Below are 26,056 nucleotides of genomic sequence, written 5' to 3'. Positions count from 1 at the left end.
ATGCCCCAACGTTTCTAACATACCTGGGAAAGTGGTTTCTGTTTTCAGTGTACTTTATTCTCTGTATTAGAAGTAATTGGTTTGACAGGTTTATCATCCTGCTGGTTGCTTCATTAAAGAGTTAAATCTTGAACATATGCTCACTTAAAACTATCCTTTTTCTTGGACTTGCCTGGTGGTTCAGTGGTTAAGACACTGTGCTTCCACTGCAGGGGGGCATGAGTTCAACCCCTGGTTGGGGAACTAAGATCCCAAAAAACCCCCGTCCTCTAACTTAAGATAAATAGATGATTCAGTTTGTGAGCTCAAAGTATAAAACCAAACATGTTCAGAACAGGCTGGAGGTGTGAAGACCTCTATATTGAGACAGGAGATTCAGAAAAGAAGACTCTAGTCCCCAGTGCCAGATGGGCTGCATTAGTGCTGGTTTTTGTATGCTGGGCACAGTCACCCCGCAATCCAGAGACAGCAGTAATCTGCCGTGGGGGCAGAAAGTAACTAAGTCTTAGACAATGTCATGGCTCAGTAGCACCAATTTTTAGAAAAGACTTATTTATTTTTGGCTGCACTGGGTCTTGGTTGCTACATGCAGGCCTTCTCTAGTTGCAGAGAGCGGGGGCTACTCTCCAGCTGTGGTGCACTGGCTTCTCACTGTGGTGGCTTCTCTTGTTGTGGAGAATGGGCTCTAAGCGTGTGGGTTTCAGCAGTTGTGGTGCACGGGCTTAGCTGCTCCGTGGCAAGCGGGATCCTCCCAGACCAGGGATGGAATCAGTATCCCCTGCATTGCAAGACAAATTCTTAACCACTGGATCACCAGGGAGGTCCTCTCACAGTCCTTTTGAATTGAGCCGTTCCAGCCAACGCTATCGCTACTGGCTGAGAATGCTGCAAATCTGCCCACTTAAGTGCTTCTGGCAGTGTAGACACAGACCATGTTCAGCTTCTCGGAAGTTTAAGTGGATTGTATGTATCCCCTGGTCACACCATGCTCTCAGATTTACAGTGATCAAGCTTCAGAGAAAAGACAGCAAAAATTCAATCCACATGGCTCCTGTAAAAAGGCATCTAGTTGGCTTTTAATACAAAATGAGTCAGAGAAACAAAGAAAGAAAATATACAAGTTATTGAACTAAAAAAAAAACCAAACAAAAACCCCCGACAAATACATTTCAGTCACATTCCCTGTCTTCAGCCTAGATTAGGAAACAGGAAACGATGAACCAACCAATGTCTGTCCTTTTGAAGAAACCTTACTTAAAAACAAAAAAAAAAAGAGGAAAAAAATAGAACTAGTCCTAAAATCGGGCAGGTGGTTTTAAGAGGCCACTGGAAGCTTGCCTTAGTCATCCTGGTGAACTGGGACACTGGTGGTTTGAAACATGGCTACCTCCTCCTCATTTCTTGCTACTAACAATCTTCATCTGAAGGGAGGATGCTGGCTTGGACATCATTTGGTGCCACTTATGCTGTTTGAGGTCTCAGGGTCAAGCAGTCTTCTGGAGTCTTCCATTCCATATCTTCACTGAATCTCCCCCATATACAGTCTCTTGTCACTGGATGCTGAGAGAACTGAGGTGAAGAGAACAGAGAAGATAACTGGAAGTAATGAAGGCTCAAGGAGACTTGGTGTTTAAGGACTCTTATGTCAAGAGGCAATTTTGGTATAAAAGAGCAACTGGATTTAGCTTACATTCCCTTCCTCCTAATCACCATTCACAGGAAACTATAGCTTGGCTTTTCAATCTGAATTCTTTCAAAATCATGAGGGTGGACCGTGCTATGGGAAATATATTATCAGGGTCTAAATCTTGATTTTCCTTGTCAGTCAAGCCTTAAGAAAAAGATCTCAGTCATTCTAGAAGAGAAGAATCAATGTCTATGGTAGTCATTTTGTAAATGTGCTTCTGCTTGTTATTCATAGCCCTGGAAAAAGTTATATTTTCTCAGAAATTCAAGTCCCATTATTTAGCTTAGCTAGCCAATAAAAGGTAAGTTAAGTTCCGGTTTATATCTGAACATTAAGAAACATCATTCTTTTATCCAATTATATCACTGGATCATAGACCTGAAGCAAGTAAACCCCAGTCAGGACAGACTTACTGATGGGTTCATCGGGATGGAAAGCCACTTCATTGATGGAGCCAGCGTGGCCCGGCAGTTTATACAAAATCCTCCTGCTTGTGGTATCCCAGACGTAGACGAACCTGCAAATATCATGAAGAGTAAGGCTAAGGCATCCTGGAACTGAAGCTAAGGAAGAAGTATGGCTTTTTAAGGGAAGTGGAAGCAACCTTTTATTTAGTCACTCCATACTTATCGAACTGTGCTCTGATGTTTAGAAACTAGGAATATAGATTACAAATAAGGCATGGATCCTGCCCATGAGTAACTGAGTGGAGAAACAGGAATAGTTAAATTATTGGTATTTTCCAATACAAGCTTCTGAAGTAGGAAAAATCACAGAGAAGACAGACAAATGGTTCTTCCTACAGCTCCCACACAGAAATCTTTAAAGAGCACTCAGGGACTTCCCTGGTGGTCCAGTGGTTAAGAATCCACTGTCCAATGCCGGGACCATGGGCTCAATTCCTGGTCAGGCAACTAAGATCCCATATGCTGCTGCTACTGAGCCTGCGTGCCACCACTAGAAAGAAGCCCACATGCGACAGTGAAAGATCCGGAGGGCTGCAACTAAGACCTGATGTGGCCATAAATAAGTAAATATTTTTAATAAAAAAGAGCACCCAATATAATTAGGGTGTAGTTAACATCATATGTACCCAGGAATGTCTTAAACCCAAATATACACTCGATCCAGATCTTGCACTGAATTCATGGGCAGAAAAATACTGAATTCTAGCATGGGAAGGGGCCAACAGATATTAACTAGTCTAAACTTATTCTACAGAAAAGAAAACTAAGGTACAGTGACTTCTCCAAGGTTACACAGTTCACCAGTGGCTCAGTGGAAGAATTAAAATTAAAATTATTAATATATATTCCAGTATTCTCCTTTCTCTTACTACCTTCAAATGCCTTGCATCCCTTGCCACTTCTCACTCCCTCTACCCCTGCCAAAATAAAGTTTCTTTGACCTTCAGCCTTATTTGGGTCATTTTAAGCTGAAAGTAAAATAAACAGATGTTATCTTCACATGACCATGCAAAGAAAATATGCTGGTACATTTAAAAGGATGATGATTTTCAAACAGGTTATACCAATTATTCACATATTTGTTTTGTTCAATTAACACCTAAAAGGGTATACTCATCAGTACATGATTATAAAATGCCTAGTTCTGAACATTACATTTTTAGTTTAAAATGAAGGGGAAAAAAAAAGAACTTCTTATTTACAGTGTAGCTCACAAGGTTTAGGCTCCATAGGAACTAAATAAAAACTCCATGCAAAGTGGAAGAGAGGGAACCCTGTCTGTCTACAGACTCCTTGGCTCTAATGCTCAGGTTTTTCCTAGTGTCTTGTCACACACAGTAGCTGTCCTCATTAATCCAGCTAAGGCTAGGTGGCATAGTGAAAAAGTATGTTAAGCTCTGGGTTCAAGTCTCAATTCAACTATTTAATAGCTAAGTAGCCTTTAGACATTTATCTAACTTCTCTGAGGGCCTCTTTCCTTAGACACATGATGGAGTAATGATGGAGACAATGCTGATCTCACAGCTTGGTTGAGAGAAATAACGAAATAATGTATGCAAAGTACCCTGTACACAGAATTAATGATAGCTATTGTTATGATGAATAAATTGTTATCAAAACACAATCACATGAAATCAATACGCTGAATAAATCACTCAAGGCAGAGACTGACCAGTGATCTCATCATGGTCCTTGATAGGAACTCTTGAAAGGTTTAAAATCTGAACAGGAGGAGCTAGGTGAATTCCAAGTAGCGAGGAGAAATTTGCCCAATTCAGGCCAAGCTGAAAAGCAGTTTTCTGAGAAGGATACATTATCCAGGCATATAAAAGCCAGCAGAAGCCCAGATCTCCAAGGGTTTACTTTAAGGCCTCACTTTCCATGGCTGCCAATTAGATGCTAAATTTAGAGGGGCCTTATCCTCTCCTTATTCTGGGATGGCAACATTCGGCAGGAATCAGGCTCCTTATGTAACAGACCGCTTGTTGACTTGAGGCTAATTGGTGAGGTGGCCTGTGAAATGTGGCCAACCCTCAGCAGGTAGACAGACAGGCTTTTCCCTAGACCAGAGCCATGCTTCCACATGCAAGGTTTAAAGGAACGGTGGGGAGGGAAAGAGGGAAGAGAGGACACCAAAAGCTAGAAAGAGCCAGTGTCAGAAACAAACTGCTCAGAATAGCTAGGTAGATATCATTTAAAAGCTTAATCACACAGGAAAGATACATCTCTGCTGAAAATCATGTACAAATACACAGAATGGTTCTTACTCTGTCAGAATGTAAGACATCTGAGCTGTGGACCTGTTTTTCAAGGTCTTCTTTAGAAACCTGGCAACTGAAAATCCTTTAGATCCCCTCTTCAAGGTAACCTGCTAAACCACCAGGACTCAAACCAGCAATGTGGCACAGTTTTACCTGGGTCCTTTCTCCTGCCATAAAATACTCAAATATTCACCCATTTTCCCCTGGCGTTAAACATGCCAAGGGGAAAAAATGGATTCTGGAATCTTCTATTCAGAATTGTTCACAGGTCAGAAGGGTGTGGGACAAATCAAAGTGAGGCTTCTTTATGGTTGTGCTAGAGCCCCAAGTAGAAGAAAACTCCAGAATATGCTGAAAGCCCAAGCTATCCTGGGAAAGGCTTACTGCTTATAAGATGATGCCTGTTTTCATTGAGTAGCAGGAAAATCTCTAAGTTGGGGTTAAGCAGAAGAGGGCTAACAACGTTTCCCACCAGAGTCTGCCATCCGAGTGCCTCATCATTCTTTTTTTTTTTTTTAAGTAAAATAGTTATTTATCTGGCTGCGCCAGGTCTCAGTTGTGACATGAGGGATCTTTAGTTGTGGCATGTGGGGTCCAGTTCCCCGACCAGGGATCGAACCCCGGCCTCCTGCTTTGGGAGCAGAGTCTTAGTCACTGGGCCTCCAGGTAAGTCCCCAGGGCCTCGTCATTATTTACCATCCCACACTGTGGCCCAAAAGCCTGGGGCACTTGAATATCCCTATTCAACATGATTCCCTCCCAAATAAGGTCACCGTAGGCATACCAAATAAAATAGCACCTCACTGAAGAATTCTCTACCTTCTCTGTTTCTCATTCATCATTTAATTCCTCAGGCAGTTTAAACTGATTCAGCTCAGGGTTAGAAAATATCTAGCCTGCATTCTGCCACACCCTCACCAAGCAATCTTGACACTTTTCTCACTGAACTCAGATCCAGCTCTGAATCATCCCCAACACAGTCGGCTATTACTAATAGCTGAGCTGATATGCAGGACAAAATCTGACCATCTTTGAGCTAGGAATTCATTCATGCAATATTGCTTAGAATAGGTCAAGCATTTCCCTGGATTCAGAGATGAGTAAGATTCATTCCCTGATCTCTAGGAGCAAATAATTTAGTAGGGGTTGCCCCACCATATTTGTCTTACTGTAAGATGCAATGACTGCTAATAAAGGTTAGGTGTATATAATGTGATTACAACCCAGACAAAGAGCAATTAGTAATGCCCAACAGGTAAGGGAGAGAGAGAGGGCCAGGTAAGTCTGTAGATACAATATAGGTAGATTACTAGGAAAATATAGGAGTTTGGATAATGGAGGAGGCAGAAGGGATGTAAGAACAGGAGAAGTTCCATGTGAGTGAAGCACTGTGGTGACTGATGGTGGGGGAGGAGTATGTAATAACACAACATATCTGTGAATGAACTAAAGCATGGCAGAAGAATCTCATGAAGAGAACTGGAGCCAGATTAGGAGTCTGAATTTTATTTCACTGGCAAAGGCAATCTAACAAACAAAAAAAACCTGTATACCTTCCAGGTTTAAAATGTATCCAAAGAGGGTAGAAACGATGTCTTTGTCCACGTGATCTTTAAACCCTTCAGACTGCACTACGTACAGCTTCATCTCTGAGTACAGCTATAACTCAATGTTTGCTCTGGCTTGGTACTGGCAGTTAATGTATTAAACATGAGAAGATACCTGCATAGTTACATCATTCTTTACCTCATGTCCAGTAATCCTTACCTGTCAGCTGAGCCAGCTGCTATCTTGCTTCCATCAGGTGACCAAGAACATCTCAGAAGATTCTATAATGATGAACAGGTAGGAATCCAATGAATACAATAATGTACCAAATGTATGTACCCCTCTCTATTAGACTATAGCATCACTAAGAGATTTTAAATTCTTAAGTACAGTTTTTTGTTTTCTGGTTTTTTTTGGCTGTGCTGCATGGCCTGCAGGATCTTAGTTCCTTGACCAGGGAATGGACCTGTGCTCCCCTCAGTGGAAGTGCGGAGTCTTAACCACTGGACTGCTAGAGAAGTCCTCCTTTGAGCAGAGTTTTAAGTATTCTCTGCAACATATAATCAACAATTGTCTTATATTCTGTGGCCCAAGATAGCCTATTTTGATATATTTCAAACCCAAACTGCTTAATTTACAGTAAATTAACAGTGGACCCGGCTGTAAAATTTTGTTCTGCCTACTAATGGGGGCTTCTTTTGCTCATTTATCTGGATGCTAATTAAATTTTTGTTTATCTTGAAGGAAAATAAAATCAATTCTAACAAAAGATAAAATTTGATTTATCTTTAAATAAAATTCTTTGATTCTGAAATCAAATAAAAGATTCAGTGAAACTGAAACTTAATGGGTTCTCAAAAGGAAAACATTAGTCTATATTAACAAAATGTCTGGAGGAAAAGCTGCTTTGAAGAGCTCATCTGAGAGTTTAGGAAAAATTTGTCTCTCAGAGCTTGGCCGTGGTTCTTACTGAGGGAAGGGATGTATCTGAGGACTCTAATAGCTGGTCACTGGGAGGGTGAGGGAGGTCATCTGGGTAGCAGCCATGGGAGTCCAAGTCCCATATGGAACACTGACCTGTGAGTCAAAGTTCCCAAAGAATAAGAAGACAGAAGCATCTTGTTGAAGTGGGAAATCCTAAATTTGAGAAGGACTCCATCACTATATGCCTATGTGATTGCCTCCTTGCCTATGCTGCTGTCAGTTTATTTCTGGCAAGAGCAGTTTTGATGGACAAAAGTGTTACCAGAATGCTGCTCCTTCTAAGTAGAGCTATTAATCTCTATATCCTTAGCATCATCATAAATGTTTCTTTGAATCAAATGGACAGTAAAATTCCTCTGCCATGCAGAACTCACCTTTTCAAAGTTGTGCACATTTCCTTGAAATATCTTCACACACCGCTCTTTGGGAGCAAATGGCCGGACATCCCAGACCCGCACTGCAAATTCAAACAAACAAAACAAAACAGTTATCAAACTGGCCTCCTGAGAACCCAGCTGAAATCAGTATCATGTCAATGACAGATGCTATTTCCTGGGTGGAGAAAGACCAACATGGTACAATGCTACTTGATAAGCCTTTTTTCTTTTACTAATGGGAATGAAATGCATCCAAGTTTCATTCATAGGGACTAAAGACACAGAGGAAAACTGAGAAGGCAGGAAGGGAAAATGTCAAACACACTGCTGGGTATTTGCAACACAAAGTAGTTGAGTGTGATACTGATTTCAACAAAACATTTTGCAAATGATTCCTCTGCCAATTCTGAGTCACATCTAGCAAAGTTTCAACATGACAATCTAAATACCACTGACTACTGTGACAATCAGTCTATAAAAATCAAACTTGGGACTAAGCTTTTCCAATTACGCTCACAGGAAAATCTGACAGTTTAACTGTAAACAAGGCCAATATAGAAAAAGTGAACTTTGAATCCAGTTCTAGCTCTGCTATATATATACGGGGGAAATATCAGGAAAACAGCGAGATTCTCTGTGCTTTGGGTGTCTTTGTAAAATGAGAATGCCACTTGCTCTTTTTAAAAAAATATTTTAAAGGTCAAATAAGATGATACATGAAAGGGCTTTAAGATTGGCAGTGATAAATAATAAAAAGAATTTGTAATTTTTATTATATACCTATAAGAAATTCTTATTTTTACTTTAAAAACCATTTAGGGAATCTCACCCTCCTTTTAGTGACTTCCCTGGTGGCTCAGACGGTAAAGCGTCTGCCTACAATGAGGGAGACCCAGGTTCAATCCTTGAGTTGGGAAGATCCCCTGGAGAAGGAAATGGTATACCCACTCCAGTTTTCTTGCCTGGAAAATCCCATGGACGGAGGAGCTTGGTAGGCTACAGTCCATGGGGTCACAAAGAGCGGACACGACCGAGTGACTTCACTTTTTTTCTTTTTTTTAATCTTTCCTTTTAACAAACAATGCTAGAATTAGACAATCAAAAATCTACTGAAATAGGATATAAATATCCACAGTAAGCAGTGGCCACAGCCACTGTTAACTAAAGCTAACTGTACAGTGAAATTTGAGTGGTATCATTTTACTTGAGTATGGGAAAAAAGCCAACAATCCTTGAAGTCATAAACAGGCATAAAAAGGTGAAACTACACAGGAAAGTTTGCTATTCAGCTGAGAATACAGCCAGAAGGCAAGGATGTTCATTCATTCAGCAAGTACTTATTGAGCACTCCTTGAGCGCTAGGCTTCCCTGACAGCTCAGTTGGAAAAGAATCTGCCTGCAAAGCAGGAGATCCTGGTTTGATTCCTGGGTTGGGAAGATCCCCTGCAGAAGGGATAGGCTACCCACTCCAGTATTCTTGGGCTTCCCTTGTGGCTCAGCTGGTAAAGAATTTGCCTGCAGTGTGGGAGACCTGGGTTCAATCCCGGGGTTGGGAAGATTCCTTGGAGAAGGGAAAGGCTACCCACTCAAGCATTCTGGCCTAGAGAATTCCATGGACCATGGCCTGTACAGTCCATGGAGTTGCAGAGTTGGACACAACTGAGCGACTTTCACTTCACTTTGAGGGTTAGGCACAGTTTTCATTACAAAATGTTAGTGAAAACATTTTAGTATACCAGAGGGGCATTTCCAAACTCTTCCAATATTAAGCATTTAATCCAAGATGTCATCTTCCTTTTCTGCTATGGAAAATATATCTTCCCACCCAACAACTCAAAAACAAGTGAAGAAAGAACAAATATCTTAGTGTAAATCCAGAATATTGAGGTGTTTTAATGAGGACCTCTTGTCACATCAATGGTTTTGGAGTAGGGAGGGAAAATAGACTGGCAGAAAGAATACAACTGAGATATCAATAGGTCTGTTGATCATCTGAGCTTGGTACTGTCTACATTATCAGTATAGAAACTGATGCCCAGAAAGAACAAATGCTATGTGTAAAGATGTTCAGGGATTAGATGGAAGATTTGGGACTATCATCCTGGCTTCTTGACCATCTCTTCTAAAGCTTTTTCTATTACAATCTGTTTTCCTAATTGCCTTGGTAGATACCTGCAAGCCATCCTGGGCTCTTTCCTTGGACTCTCTTTTACCCCAGCACATATTTCCAGCACCTAATGCCCATTTTATTTAGGTTCTACAGCGACTGACATGGACAGCTTTCCTTTCCAAAGTTACCTGTATTGTCCATTGCATTGGACAAGAGGTAAGAGCCTTCAGAACTTAAACTCAGGCCAGTCACTGAATCTGCATGACCTCTCATCGTGTAGGTCAGCTTATTTTGGCGCAGGTCCCAGACCTACAAAACAAAACAAGGTGACACTTCCAGAAATCAAATTGTGAACAGCAAAGAAACAGTTATTAAAGAGTCAACTGCCTGGGAAAATTGGTATCCCTTCTTAATCTGCCTCTGGGCCAAGCACTCCTTTACCACAAAATCAAAGAAGGAAAAACTCCTGTCTTTCTAAAAACAGAGTTAAAGTTACTAAGTTTGGCTAGAAAAATATAAACTAATGACTGCCAAATATTAAGTTTAACAAAAAATAAGAGGATTTAAAGAGGCTATTTTTAATTCATAACAAAATGTATTAGGAATTAAAAAAACAAAGTAGCTTTTAAAACACAATCTATGATTCTCTGCAACTAGGAACAAACTATTACAAACAACTATATAAAAACAGTTAAATGACTTCATTTGAAAACGGCATTTTGATTGCATGTAAAATGTACAAAACAGATATTTGCATATTAGCAAAAACAGAGGTTTAAAAATGTTCGTTTAATGTCATAATACATATACACACACATACATCTGATGGAAAAGCATATTTATTAAAAGAAAAATAAATTGTAAGTTCATGGTTTTCTGGTTAGGAAAGGTAAGGGAAACAGTTCAGCTGAAAATAACCTAATGTCAAACAGAAAAAAATAAATGGTTTCATACACACACTGTAACACAACGAGCGCTTATGTTAGTGTTTGAAGACCAGAGTGGAATGAATGAGGATTTAGGGCCAGACTGAATCAGTCACTGCAACTTAAAGAGTTATGTATTATATTATTGGGCCACTAACCCTTCTGAGCCTGTTTCTGGTCTGTAAGATGGGGATAACATTTACTTCTTAGGGCTTCTGTGAGGATTACAGATAGAATACTGGTACACAGCAGGCCCTCTAATTGGTTGCTATTATTAAGCAAATCCTAAAAACACTCTGAAGATCGAATGCAAAAATGTTTATAAATAAACTATTATTAAGCAAATAAGAAAAATATAAAACAGTTATTTATAATTACATAAAAGAAATACATTAAAGGCAATAGAAATGGTCTGGAATGTCATATGGAAAAAGAACAGCAGTTCTGTTAAGGTCACTGTTGTTATACAAAATTTCATCCAAATTTGATTTAATATGGCCACAGTTTTTCTAACTTAAACAAATTTTCCGCTGTCCCTTTAAGCAAGCCTTCCTCATCTAGAAATGAGTTTGTCAAAGCAATACATATGGCAGACAACTCCACTTTCCCCATCAATAACTCATTCATGTGTGGAATCCAACACACTTCATACACAATCATTTTTGTGTCAGGATGTTTGCTGCCTCAATAATCAGGAAAGCTTGAAGTGGCTGACATTTTTTGTTCAAGCCATTGTTCCTTCTCTTCAGAGAAGGCATGGTTGAAACCTTTAGCTCTTTAGGAGAATAAATTCATCATCCTTCGCAGCACTTGGGAGCTATTTCCAGACTTTCCACTTTGGGGCCTGCACACATTGTTTTGTATACCCAAAATGTATCTGGGATTTGCCAGAGGAAGAGTGAGTAGGGCAGTAATTTAAGCAAAATATTTTGCAGATGTCCTAATCAGCTGTTCAGTGATTGTGGCAGGCACTGTTGGAGATAAAAGAAATGTTCTGTTCTCAAGGAGCTAAACAAGTGATAAGAGGCCTGCACAAGGGGCAATAGCCAAGAGGGCAGAGGGATTAATGTTGCCATGGTACATGGATGGAAGTGAGAAAGGGAAGGTTTCACAAAGAATAAAGCACTTGAGCAGGGCATGGAAAAAGAATTTACTGATTTATTGCCATCCCACGCAGTTTGTGGAATCTTAGTTCCCCGATCAAGGACTGAACCCAGGTCCTTGGCAGTGAGAGCACGGAATCCTAACCAGTGGACTGCCAGGGAATTCCCAAGAAGTACTTCTTTATTTAGACAAAGCAGAAGGTTATTTCCAGGCAAAGATGATTCATGAAAGCAGAGGGACATGAAAAAATTGCTGGGTTATAGGGAAATGGGCACAGAGGAAGCAGACAATGCCTGAGTGATGGGCAGGCAAAGGGCAGCTCACGAAAGGTTTTGAATGACTGGCTTGGATTTTACTTCCCTCACTGGGGAGCCACAGAAGGGTAGAGTAGTGGAATGAGTTGATCAGATTCTACAAAAGAGCCTTCTGGCCCAAATAATTGGAAAGGATGAGAACACAGATGGGACTACATTAAAAAAAAATAAATCACCAACTGACCTCCCATTCTGACTAGAGCTCAAGATTACAAGAAATGCCAACCAGATCTTCAAGCCACCAAGTAGAAGCACATTTTCTTCTTTTATTCATTTCCCTCTGACTCCACAATCCTATACCTAGGAAGAAAATCTCAAGAGCCCAACAGGAACTGTGTGTTTGTTTACAAATATAATCAGAATTTGCTCACTCCAGATTTTATGAGGGGCTTCCATTCTCTATTTGTTCCTCCTGTCCCAGAACAGGCAGTGCTCCCTGAGAGACTGAGAAGCAAACAAAAACCAGGCTCTTCAGGAGTGCTTCCTAACGTAGTGAGACAGTGCACGATTTGTCAAGCAAGCCCAAGACTGGTAAGCCCCTGTCTGCTTAAAGGATACTTGTTAATTGAGCAGAAGCAATATGAGTTGTAAGACTACTGGCCCTCTGGAGAGTCCTGGCTCTACCACAGACTATTTGATCTTGGCCAAATCACTTAACTTTTTAGGGCTTTGCTTTAGTCACCTGTACAATAAGAGAGATAATGAGATGTCTAAAGTTCCTTTCAGGTTTGATATTTTCTGAGTCTATTTCTGATGGAAAAGGACCCTCCCTTTTGGATTTTTAAAAGAAACTTATGAGGGCCTGAGTACTATTAAGAGTCTTTCTGGGTCCAAGAACAGTTACTCATCCCTAAGCATGTCAGAACAGGATGATGTTAAATAGGGAGAAGACTGAAATTCTATGGATGGTTTCACATTTCTCTAGCATACCCCTTCGTTATACAGGAGCAAAATAAAATAACTAAAGCAACCTAATTTCAAATAGCATCTTTATTAACTGCTATTATCAAAAAATAATCTGGCAACTGAATCCAAAACATGAACTAGCCTTATATTTGCTGACACACTGATTTTCATCTAGAAATCTATTCTAAGCAATTAATTAAATATGGAAAGCTTTACACGCAGATATATTGGATATACTGCATACAGCAGCATAATTTGTGATAGTGATACATATGAAAAGCCTGCGCACCAACGAAGATCCAGGACAGCCAAAAATACTAAATAAATCGCCTGCCCATGCCGGGGACACAGGATGGATCCCTGGTCCAGGAAGATTCCATATACCACAGAGAAATTCTGCCTTTGGGCCACAACACCTGAAGCCCATGCACTTTAGAGCCTGTGCTCCACAGCCAGAGAAGCCACCGCAGTGAGAAACCTGGGCACCACCACAAAGAGTAGCCCTGTTCGCCACAATTAGAGAAAACCTGAGCACAGCAACGAAGACCCAGGGCAGCTGGAAAAAAATAAAAGGTATGTCTGAGCTGATACTTAAAGACAACACTAAGCCAGTCAAGGCAATATCCAATGTTGGGGATTCTAGGCAAAGGACTAGCCATAGCTATGTGTGTATATATATATCCCGTATGTGTGGAATCTAAACTATGCCACAAATAACCTTATTTACAAATCAGACTCACAGACATAGAAAACAAACTCATAGTTACCAAAGAAGAGAGGGAATGGGGGAGGTATAAATTAGGGGTTTGGGATGAGCAGATATAAACTACTATATGCTTCCTTGGTAGTTCAGCTGGTAAAGACTCCACCTTTAATCCAGGAGACCCTGATTTGATTCCTGGGTCGGGAAGATTCCTGGAAGAAGGGCATGGCAACCCACTAGGCTATCCACTCCAGTACTCTTGGGCTTTCCTGGTGGCTCAGTTGGTAAAGAATCCACCTGCAATGCGCGAGACCTGGGTTTGAACCCTGAGCTGGGAAGATCCCCTGGAGGAGGGCATGGCAACCCACAGGCTTCCCTAGTGGTTCAGATGTAAAGAATCTGCAATGTGGGAGACTCTGGTTCAATTCTGGGTCGGAAAGATCCCCTGGAGAGGAAATAGAAACCCACTTCAATATTCCTGCCTAGAGAACTCCATGGACAGAGGAGCCTGTTGGGCTACAGTCGATGGGGTTGCAGCAAGCTGGACATGACAGAGTGACTAACAAACACATTATATAGAAAACAGATAAACAATGAGGTCTTACTGTATAGCACAGAGAACTATATTCAGTATCTTGTAATATAACATAATGGGAAAGAATATGAGAAAGAATATAGATGTATAACTGAACACTCTATTTTATATCAGAAACTAGCACAACATTGTAAATCAACTATACTTCAGCTAAAAAAAAAAAGCCTACAAGGCTATGATGAGGAGTCATTAAGTGCTGTACTCATAGGACTCTATTTATATATTTCTCATATTTGAGATAAATTTGGACTTCACAACAAAACTGGTATATATCAACAAAGACTGAGATTAGCTATGTGAGGAAAAAACTGATCCAAGAGAAGGTACATATATGTATCTGAGAAGACATGGAAAACCTTCAAAACCTAAAAAGAAACTCAGTCCCTTCAGAACTAAAGTACAACTGAATATATTTATTTATGAAAGTTAAAAGTGCTAGTCACTCAGTTGTGTTCGACTCTTTGTGACCCAGTGGACTGTAGCCTGCCAGGCTCCTCCGTCCATGGAATTCTTGTCCAGCCAAGAATACTGGAGTGGGTAGCCATTCCCTTCTCCAGGGGACCTTCTTGACCCAGGGACTGAAACCAGATCTCCTGCATTGCAGGCAGATTCTTTACTGTTTGAGTCATGGAAGCATACTTGTTTATAGAAGGTCCCAAAACAGTTTAGACAAAGAGCCCAGAATAAGCCACACTGTTTAAGAAGGACTTACTAGCACAAGATTATTATTCTTAGGCTTGTCTATCCCCACAGTTATGAAAAGATAAAATTCTCATGGTTTAAAAAGTCAGTCTCAGACAGTCATACGTTATATGATTCTATTCATGTGATACTCTGGAATAGAAACTATAGGACAAGGAAGAGATCAATGGTTTGTAGGGATTAGGAATGAGTACAGGGTCTGATGCAGTAGAGTACTATAAAGTTTTTTGGGGTGATGGAAATTGTTCTGTCCTGTCTGTGGTAGTTACATGAATCTACATGAGCATTAAAATCCATAGAACTGTATACTAAAAAGAGGTTAATTTCGTATGTGTCCCCAGTTGCTCAGCTGTGTCCAACTCTTTGCAACTCCATGGACTATAGCCCACCAGGCTCCTCTGTTCATGGAATTTCCCAGGCAAGAATACTGGAGCAGGTTATCATTTCCTACTCGAGGAGATCTTCCTGACCCAGGGATTGAATCTGGGTCTCTTGAGTCTGCTGCACTGGCAGGAGGATTCTTTCCCACTATGCCACCTGGGAAGCCCAGGGGAAAGGCTGCCCTGACTGAGAACTGAACCCCGGCTACAACAGGGAGTGCATCAAATCCTAACCACTAGACTACTGGGGAGCATCTAATTTCACACTATGTACATTTTTATAATAATAACTTAAAAGTATGAAAATTACCATGGCTACATAACACTAGTCCACCTCCATGTGTATTAGAAGCTGTAATGATTCTAATAATAGTGGGTTCCCAAATTTCACTCAGGGAAATAATACATTTGCTATTAAGGTGATCTACTTAAGCACCCACGTTCTGACGATAGTCTCCAAAGGGTTATAGGGTGGAAAAGGGATGAGAAGTTGAATTTTGGAAATGGTGAATTTTTAGGTACTCCAAATGGGGATGCTGAGTAGCTGGCTTTATATATGGGTCTGGATCTGAAGATCCGGGTTGAGAACATCGAGTTATCTGCATAGAAATGACAATTAGTCACAGAATTAGATGGGAATTGCCCAGGGTAAGGTATATAATAAGAAAACTGAGGAAAGAACCTTGGGAAATAACATTTAAAAAATGCATAGACAGAATAGCTTGCAGAGGTATCTGATGGCTATGCCTGATGAAAAGGGTAGGAAAGTATATTGTCAGAGCAAGTTTAAAAAAAAACAAAGACTAAAAGGATCTACTAGATTTAGTAACAGGGAGATCATTGGTGACCTTGAAGAGAACAGCGTCAATAAAACAATGGAGGCAGAGCCAGACTGATGAGCAGTGGTCAGGAGACATGGAATTGATAAATGAAAGGGAGATAAGGCATTAAAGACAGTGAGTGTAGAAAATATTCAGGGGATTTCTCACACGCTTACTCCTTGGAAGAAAAGTTATGACCAACCTAGATAGCATATTCAAAAGCAGAGACATTACTTTGCCGACTAAGGTCCGTCTAGTCAAGGCTATGGTTTTTCCTGTGGTCATGTATGGATGTGAGAGTTGGACTGTGAAGAAAGCTGAGCGCCGAAGAATTGATGCTTTTGAACTGTGGTGTTGGAGAAGACTCTTGAGAGTCCCTTGGACTGCAAGGAGATCCAACCAGTCCATTCTGAAGGAGATCAACCCTGGGATTTCTTTGGAAGAAATGATGCTAAAGCTGAAACTCCAGTACTTTGGCCACCTCATGAGAAGAGTTGACTCATTGGAAAAAACTCTGATGCTGGGAGGGATTGGGGGCAGGAGGAGAAGGGGACGACCGAGAATGAGATGGCTGGATGGCATCACGGACTCGATGGACATGAGTCTGAGTGAACTCCGGGAGATGGTGATGAACAGGGAGGCCTGGCGTGCTGCGATTCATGGGGTCACAAAGAGTTGGACACGACTGAGCGACTAAATTGAACTGAAATGAATGAGAGCAAGACTCTGGGCCCAAACTCTGGGTTTTGAATCATTGGTAAAATGGCATTGTGCGTGTGCTCAGTTGCTCTGTCCTATCCAACTACTTGCGACCCTGGGAAGCCCATTAACAGCACTTATTTCATAGGTCCATTGTGAGGCTTTAAAGAATTATAATGTAAAGCTCTAAGAACAACAGGTGGCACAGTGGTAAGCAATTCAACTGCTGATGTAGGAGATGCAAGAGATGCGTGTTTGATCTCTACATCATCGGGAAGATCCCCTGGAGTAGGAAATGGCAACCCACTCTAGCATTCTTGCCTGGAAAATTCCAAGGATGAGGAGCCTGGCAGGGTTCGAAAAAGAGTTGGACACGACTTAGGGACAAACACGCACAGCATGTATTGAGAACAATGCCTGACACACTTAAGTGTTAGAGGATGATGATAACAGTGTTATGATCATAACCACTATCACCATCTTTAAAGAGGCTTGGCTGTAAAGGGGAAGACTGACAGGGCAATAACAAGACAATGTGGAACTGAAGGCAGACTCTTTCCCCTACCAAGAGAAGACCTGAGCATGGTGAAATGCTAATAAGAAGCAGTACAGTTGGTTAAAAGGATAGGATTTGGGAAAACTGACAGCATGAGGTCCCAGAGACAGGAAAGAAAGGTTGAAATCTTTCCATGTAAGGGACTCCCGGTAGATAAAAGGACATTCCATTCATAGTAACAGCAAAGGAGGCAAGGAGAGATGGGACTACAGTACAATTTCTAGGTAGAAACAACATAAGAAGTTGAGTATTTACCCAATAATTACTACTGTCATGATAAAGCATAAGGTAAGTCAAAGTCTTTGAAATACCTAAGCAAGCCAGTAAGTAAAAGCAGAGACAAACTGAGTCGCCCCCCCGTCCCCCGACACATTTCATACTTACTGGCACCTGCCATGTCCAGAAACTCTGCTAGGTGCTCTACTGCATTCGGCTCATTAATGCCCAAGACAACTCTACGCGATAGATATTGTTAACCCCTACTACACACATAAAACAGAAAGCAAAAGAAGTTAAAGAACTAGTGTGAAGCCACAAAAAATTAGAGAATAGAACTGAGATTAGACTCCAAGGCAATTACTTGAAAGCTTGAGCTGTATTATACTATTGAGATGTCTATTGCTTCTTTTCGTCAACATCACTACCTTCTCACATTCTTAGCTATGGATCCCCCAAAACTTCTTTTGTATAGTTTAAAAAACAAAGACACACTGAGAGATTACGGTACAGAATCACAAACTGATTTACTGCTATCTCAGTGAAGGCAATGGAGGTTTAAAAAAGTTTCGAATGCTGTTACTCAGCGAATACACTCTTCATTTTTCAGAGTTCCCACACAGGGACTTCTCACTTCATATAAACTGCCTGGTCCCTGATGGACAGGGACCATATAAGTTGTAATGCAACCCTGACACAGAAGTCAATAAAGACAAGACAGAAAGAAAACACGTTCTAATTTATCTTTCATGTAGGTGGTATAAAGTGCAAAGTTAAGAAGTTGGAAAGACCTACTTCTGTAAATGGAGACAGGTGAAAAGTAAATAGAACATAAACATCTAAAATACCTTGATATCATTGTCTATTCCACCAGAAATAATCTGATCACTTGTATCATTGAAAGTCACAGCTAAAACTTGGTAGGTGTTCTGAAATGTCTGGATGGCCGCTTTCTTGCGGATATCCCAAAGCTGAAAAAGAGGACAAGAAAGTCTATAATAACAACACTCTAAGAAACAACTGCACAGCACACCCATAAATCTAAGGACTATGGAAGTGAAAACATCTGTAAAGGGACCCTGTTCAGAAATTTGTCTGATTATCCCATCAACATGGTGAGAACTGACTATAATTTTGCCAATGTATCTGAATGCTGGTAGAATAAATCACTTTGGTTGTATTTTCAGACTTCTTTGTTAAAAGTTCGAATACATGTGGTTAATTAAATGCCCTTAGAGTGGACATCTTCACCATGTTTACTAGTTCATTTGTTCTGCACAAAGGATATTAGACCAGTGTTTTGAAATTATAGATCTTAATTCATTATTCAGCTACAATTTACATTTAAAAATATATATATACACACATATGGAGAGGAGGTTACATCAATGAAAATGGCAGAGTACTGAGTGCCCAAAGACTGTCCCTCAAGAAAAGCAGAAGACTGGCAAAACTGTCAGAAATCAATTGCACCAGAACTCTAGAAACTAAAGTTTACAGCAACTAGGTAAATACTGAGGATAAAAACCAGCTGCGTCCTAGTAAGAGGGCTTTCTAGTGCTTTAACTTACCCTGGCTCCATCCTCACTCAGCAACAGCTTTGAAAACAACATGTACTGACCTTTTTGTACACTGACTGAAATTTCAAAACATCCTTGTAAGACATGTATATTACTGTCACTAAAGACTGAGAAACTGAAGATGAGAAAAGTGAACCTAAAGTCACATAATTCAGTAAACACTAAGTAAAGAATCTAATTATTCTTGGATGGTGGTCTACTTTATTCCAAGTGACAACTGTTCTACATGGTTGTAACAGTCTGTAGATTCATAAAAAAAGAAAAAAACCTCAACTGCTTATTATCTGAAGTGTATTTTAAAGAGTGTCTGTTTTGGGAAATGTTTGATGAAACAAAGTTGTGGAGAGAAGGGTATAGCATAGGTGGGAAGACAAGGTAAGTGTAACATTTTGTCACCTCAGAAACCCTCAACAGAGACAGACAACACCCACCTTAACTGTACCGTCATCACTGCCAGTGCAAACAAGCTGGGGGCCCCTCCTGGCTGGGTAACAGGAATTCACAAAGGAAGTATGCCCCTTCAGTCTTTTAACCCTCTCGCCTGTTTCACTATCCCACACTGCCACAGTTTTATCTGTGGATGCTGAGAAGAGCATACTAGAAAGCAAGAGGAAGAAAAAAAAAAAAGTGAAGACAAGGAATAGCAATCTATCTTCCTTACTTGTCAAAATGCACCCAAGTCTTCAAGATCACTAACATGCTGTGCTCTGACAGTTTGGCACCTGCTTTGGAAATGTCTCACCCAATGTACCAAAATCTTAATAGTAGTCTAGACCCAATTATAAGGTCTACTCTAATAAATGTAAAAAAAATTTTCCCTTTGTCAGTCCCCATGACATATTGTACATCTAATATGGCAGTCTTCTCAATCTTTCCCTCCTCTGTGATATACTACACTTCACACATCTTTCCACTTGAAAATGTATAATCACTCCCTGCTGCAGAAGTAAGACAGATAGTAGCAATTCCTGGCTCAGTAAATCTAACTCTTTCTCTAAAAATCAAAGCTTTTATTTTGCCTCTGAGAATGACTTCTAAGTTATGATTGATTTTATACTGATTTCTTCACTCAAACAAGAAAACTACACACAAAGCTATGTACCTAGTTATTCAAGGAACCCTAAAATTTTTAGAGGTAAGAGCTGTAAGACAATAAATGTTACTGAAATACTGAATGGGATTAATTAACTTTGTAGAATTACATTTTCGTATAACCCATGGTTACTATAAAGTTATTCAACTGTTAAAATATTTATAATAAATGTCATAATAAACGGATAATGACAGTTGAATAATGTTAAGGGTAAAAACAACAGACAAGGTTGTGTTGTATAAGAGCTCTTTTTTGACTGTGTGGCTTACAGGACCTTAGTTCCCCAACCAGGATTGCACCTGGGCCATGGCAGTGAAAGCACTGAGTCCTAAACACTGGACTGCCAGGGAACTTACACAAGCAGTTCTAACACATACATAAAAATCAAACTGTTTTGATTAGGAAAAAATCTTGAGAAAAATATACCATAATATTAACAGTGATTATCTTTGGAATGGTAAAAATGTGGTGTATTTTGTCATTTTCCTGCCCTTTTTTTCTTTTTAGTTTTCTTGAAACAGATTGTTTCATTACTTTTATAATAAAAAGTAATTAATTTCTACAGAAGGAAATTACATTTTATGTCTTAAAAAAGAAAAAGTTTGCTGGCTGTTGAAATGTTAGATAGATATTATAAATACATACATGGAACAATGGGCTTCCCTGGTGGCTCAGACAGTAAAGAATCCATCTACAATGCGGGAGACCTGGGTTCGATCTCTGGGTTGGGAAGATCCCCTAGAGAAGGGAACAGCTACCCATTCCATTATTCTGGCTTGGAGAATTCCATGAACTGTACAGACCACGTGGTCGCAGAGAATCAGATGTGACTGAATGACTTTCATATGGAACAATAAACACCTTACTTGGGGTGACAGTGATAGGATGATAAAGTGGTTGTTCAAAATGCAGTAATTTTTGATAGCACAATCTCCTAAGAGAAAACTCAGGGATGCAATATGAAAGGATGCCAAGAAGAATTAATATAAGAAGCAGCTGTCATCCACGATGCAAAATACTCACCTGCCGTCTGTGTTATAATGAAGTTCCATCACTGCTCCACTGTGTCCCTTCAATGTAGCATAGTTATCACAGTCACCATAGACATTCCACAACACTGTTAGGGAGACAGGGGTTCTGTGAACATTACTAGGCAAAATAAAACTATTACTGGCCATGGAAAGGGTACTTAAGAATTCACTAGAACAACAGTTCTGAAATTACACTCCTTTGAAACACCATTAATTCTATCAGCAATATCGATCTTCTTTACATTAGAACAAAAATAATGCAGCATTTTCACATTTCATAAGATAAAAACATTTTAGATAATGGATATAATTTTTTAAATCCTAATTTTTCTCCCATACTTTTAAAAAGTTGGCACTCACAGCTAGTTGTCTCCTATGAGTAGAAGCAGACTGCAAAATGATGGTACTTATGGGAAACTTTGGAAGCTGCAACTGACTTGAAGGTCACATGGCAATGACTTCATACTACGTTTACTTAGTGTATGTGTACTAAATACCTATTCCAAGTGCTGGGGTAAAATAAGGTAAATGAATAGAGACAGCTCCAATTTTTAGGGGGCTTGGTCCAACACAGAGTGAAGTTTGATAAGTATTATTAAGGAACCCTATATACATAGTAAGTTACTTAAGAGTTATTTTCCTGCTGATAAACCTGCTTCTAGTTTGTTTGATGAAATTAAATGTATCAGTAGTTAAAGTATGTTCAGCCAAGATACCTAAGCCTTCCAGAGACTTAGCCACCAGTAAGTTTAAGGAACACAGAACTAGAAACTGAAATCAAAACAGACATCATTTACCCTGAGGCACAGTTAAAAGAACAGAGTCAAAGGACCCATTTCATTTCACAATGTGGCAAATGATGCCAGAGGAAGAAGTGTCAGATGCTTCTGTTACCTTCTCTTTTGCTTTTTCTCATGACTTCTTCAATATGATTTCTACTTATTTTCCCCAAATGGGTGTTCCTGACTAGAAGCTGAGAATCTGGTAGCAGATCCAAATAAGAGACAAGTACATTATTCAAGTGAGTTGCCATGTTAGGATTTCCTCCTTCCTTCCTGAATGCTAAGATTCTGAGGCTATGGATCAAGTGAAGCGAAGCGAAGTCGCTCAGTTGTGTCTGACTCTTTGTGACCCCATGGCCTGTAGCCTACCAGGCTTCTCTGTCCATGGGATTTTCCAGGCAAGAATACTGGAGTGGGTTGCCATTTCCTTCTCCAGGAGATCTTCCTGACCCAGGGATTGAACCCGGGTCTCCTGCACTGTAGGCAGACGCTTTACTGTCTGAGCCACCAGGCCTAGCATGGATCAAGAGAGATTCGTATCTTTGGGGAAAAACCTCTCTCTCCTCCTTACTCTCATTAGCCTTAAAGTGTAGATCTTAAAGTTTACGCTTGCTAAATCAGCTCAAGATTTGCCTCCATGAAGAGGAAATTCCCAAACTAGAGCAACTCACTTTCCAGCAGGTGATATAACTCCTACTGTATTTACCACATGGACCCTAAGTTCTACATCCAAAATCATTCAGTATTTTCATGATTCTGTTTTAGCATATTAGCCACACAGTTTGTTATGTGACCAATTTAGACTGATACCTTTTATAGCACTGAAAGTTTTAAAAAATAATCAGTATTTGGCAGACAGCAATTACTCCAGATTCAAAAATTATGCCTTACATATCAATCGGTCAAATCCTGCAGATGCTAAGGTGGATCCATTGGGGTGAAACTTGCAGCAATAAACTTCCCCTTCATGTCCTGAGAGAAGCATGATTGGGGCTTGAAGGGAGGAACATCTTGGAGGACCCTGAACAAATGAGAGAAGTACAGTGTAGTCATTACATACAAAGGAGACCGAAAAGTTGGGGAACCGGGAGTACGGGGCAAAGACGATGGAAACAATGATGGAGTGTATTTCTCCTGATTTAGAGAACAGCAACTCTTCTCATATAACTTATGCCTCCAATTTGATACTCTGTTGCTGAAGTTTCCAATGTATGTTACACTAACTCTCTTTCTTCACTTGCTCTCCCATTGCCAGATTTTAATTGCTCAAACACGTTAAACTTACTTCTGCCTCAGGATCTTTTGTTGTCCCCGACTGGAGGCCTCTTCCCCGAGATCTTTCTGTATGTGGTTCCTTTCCAGTGCTTTCTCTCCAGAAAGTTGTTCCTGGAACACTCAAGCCCAAGCAGCACCCTACCTCTCTTTTGCATTTGATCAACACTACTTTTTTCCCTCAAAGAACTTATCACTATCTGAAATTACGTTTCTTATGTATTTTTTTAGTTTGTCTCCCCTGCTCTGCCATGAGAAAGGCTCTGTAGTTCAGGAACCTTACCAGTGTAACATGACACTGTTTCCCAGTCTCTAGTTCGTTTAATGAAGGAATGATTGAACGAATGTTTCCAACAACCCTGCAGGGTACAGGTTATTGAAGAAAGTAGTTTTGATTATGGTCTTGGACATTAAGACCAGTTGCAGTCGCGGCAATTCAAAGAAACCCAGGCTGATATTCTTGCCAGACAGAAGCACACTATTAACAATCTGCAAATCTCCTTAGTTTCCAGCTTACTCATTTACTCAGGAAATACTGCGTCAGGTACCGTCCCAGGCACTTAGGAAACAGTACTGAACAAAATAAAAAATGAAGCTTGTGTTCTAGTGGGAAGGACAGAAAAGAGGGAGGGTGAGCAGAAACAAGTAAAACATATAGACGGTGGCATGTGTTATGGAGAAAAACAGAGCAGCAATGTAGATGAGCACAAGGTATGGCAATTTAAAATGGGCTGGTCAGGAAAGTGGAAAAGTGTTATCTGAGCAGAGATTGGGAAGAGCTGAGTGTATAAACCATGTGGACACTTGGAAGAAGAGTATTTCAGTAGAGAGCACAGCAAATGCAAAGACTTTGTAGCAGGAGCGTGGAAGCCACTGTGACTGGAGAAAGGTGAGCAATGGAAAACTGGTAGATCAGAGAGATCAAGTGAAAGAGGGCAAAAGATTGCCAAGATTTCAGTTTTACTCTGACTGACGTGAAAAACCATGGCAAGTTTTCAGCGGGGGGTAATATGATCTTATGTTTAGAAGGATTCCTCTGGCTACTGGTTTGGGAATAGACTGAGCATCCATAAACAGAAACAGGAATTCCAGTAGGATCCTACAGCAATAGTGCCAGATGAGACAAGTGAAGTCTCAAAAAAAAAAAAAAAAAAAAAAAAAAGGAAAAGTGAAGTCACTCAGTCGTGTCCGACTCTGCGACCCCCTGGACTGTAGCCTACCAGGCTTCTCTGTCCAGGGGATTCTCCAGGCAAGAATACTGGAGTGGGTTACCATTTCCTTCTCTAGGGGATCTTCCCGACCCAGGGATCAAACCCAAGTCTCCCACATGGCAGGCAGATGCTTTAACCTCTGAGCCAACAGGGAAGCCCTAATGGCTTAAACCAGGAGCTAGTGATGGAAGTGGTAGAAAGTGTTAGTCACTCACTCAGTCATGTCCAACTCTTTGTGACCCCATCAACTGTAGCCCGCCAGGCTCCACTGTCCATGAGATTTCCCAGGCAAGAAAAAAGGAGTGGGTTGCCATTTCCTTCTCCAGGGTATCTTCCCAACCCAGGGACTGAACCTGGGTCTCCCCCATTGCAGACAGACTCTTTACTGTCTGAGCCACCAAAGAAGCTGGAAGGTGGAAGAAGCGGTAGTGAGTCTGGATATAGTTTGAGGGTGGTGTCAACATTTGCTAACCAGCTGGTTGAGGAGTTGTGGGGGGCGGGAAGACATATATTTTGTCAGCTGAGCCTAACAGGATAGAAGCAGAGGTGTGATCACTACCTCAGTTTTACAGGAAATGTAGTTAAGAGCATGGATTCTGAGTTTAAAAGCTGTTCCTGGTGGTTTAGTCACTGTCATGTCTGACTCTTGCGACCTCACTGACTATAGCCTACCAGCCTCCTCTGTCCATGGGATTCTCCAGGCAAGAATACTGGAGTGGGTTGCCATTTCCTTCTCCACGGATCTTCTGACCCAGGAATCAAACCCAGGTCTCCTGCATTGCAGGGAGACTCTTTACCAGCTGAGCTATGAGGGAAGTCCTATCACTTACTATATAACTTTGTTTTCCCGTCTACAAATTAGGATAATAATATTTCCTAACTCTTGGGAAGTTACCGAGATTAATGCAGTTTTCATTTACACAGCACAAGGGCTCAACGGATGGTAACTATTCTTCGGTTATTACTAATACCAGTGCAGAGAAACAACGGGAAAAGCAAGTTTCCCAAGTCCCCAAAACGAGCCAGCGGCATTCATTTTCCCCCTTCCCTCATTCATTCATTCATTCATCCATCCAATCTTCCAAGTTTTCTGAAATTTATCGTTTATTCTACACTGGATCCCTGGAACATTTAAGAAGTCATAAACCCTGGTCTCGGTTTTTAGCTCAAGATCCTCAATTCTTAATTCTAACACCTCCTCACAGGGCGGTCAAGACGCTGAAAACGCGCGTCAAATGGAGAAACGCAGGGAGAATCGCCGGGTGTACGCCGCTTTTACCGTGTTTTTCTGCTTTAACCCCTAGGAGAGAGAGTCCCGCTCCGGCCGGGAGTGTGGGTTAAGGGCCGCGCAGGATCACCAGGTGCTGAGGAGAGAGGAAGATGAGCTGAGGGCCGAAGGCCGCCTGCTCCTTATACTCACTGCTTGCAGCAAAGCTCCCGGCGCCGCCTGCTGCTGCCCGGCTCCAGGGCCCGACCCTGCCGCTCCCAACAGTAATTCATGTCGCTGCCGCTTGACTGGGACCAGTGGCAACTCTGGGCCCTTACGCTTCTGCTGTTCTATCATGGCGGCAGCCGCTCTCCTCAGGCCGCCACTGACCGCGCCGACCCCCTCAGGTACCTCACGATTGGCTCGGACTTAGTCTTTCCCGTAGAACTTCCGGCCTATAGAACCCAATCGACTTCCAATATACCTCTCAGCACCGCCCCCTGAGAACTTTCCTGTTATTGGCC

General features: G+C 41.0%; 1 protein-coding gene across 1 annotated transcript; it reads right to left on the bottom strand.

Moving 5' to 3' along the window:
• Window positions 1–1,049: 1,049 nt before the first annotated feature.
• Window positions 1,050–26,024, bottom strand: SNRNP40 (small nuclear ribonucleoprotein U5 subunit 40). The gene is made up of 10 exons (XM_069578777.1): window positions 25,746–26,024; window positions 22,734–22,863; window positions 21,053–21,146; window positions 19,368–19,533; window positions 18,205–18,327; window positions 9,623–9,743; window positions 7,322–7,404; window positions 6,183–6,244; window positions 2,101–2,204; window positions 1,050–1,569 (listed from the first exon to the last, which is right to left on the bottom strand). Exons 1-10 carry the CDS (start codon window positions 25,887–25,889, stop codon window positions 1,520–1,522), a joined length of 1,077 nt encoding a protein of 358 aa, XP_069434878.1. The 5' UTR covers window positions 25,890–26,024; the 3' UTR covers window positions 1,050–1,519.
• Window positions 26,025–26,056: the final 32 nt, after the last annotated feature.

Source organism: Ovis canadensis, chromosome 2 (genome assembly GCF_042477335.2).
Source record: "Ovis canadensis isolate MfBH-ARS-UI-01 breed Bighorn chromosome 2, ARS-UI_OviCan_v2, whole genome shotgun sequence".
In the NCBI taxonomy this organism is placed as follows: domain Eukaryota; kingdom Metazoa; phylum Chordata; class Mammalia; order Artiodactyla; family Bovidae; genus Ovis; species Ovis canadensis.
This window is presented reverse-complemented; position numbering and strand designations above follow the sequence as displayed.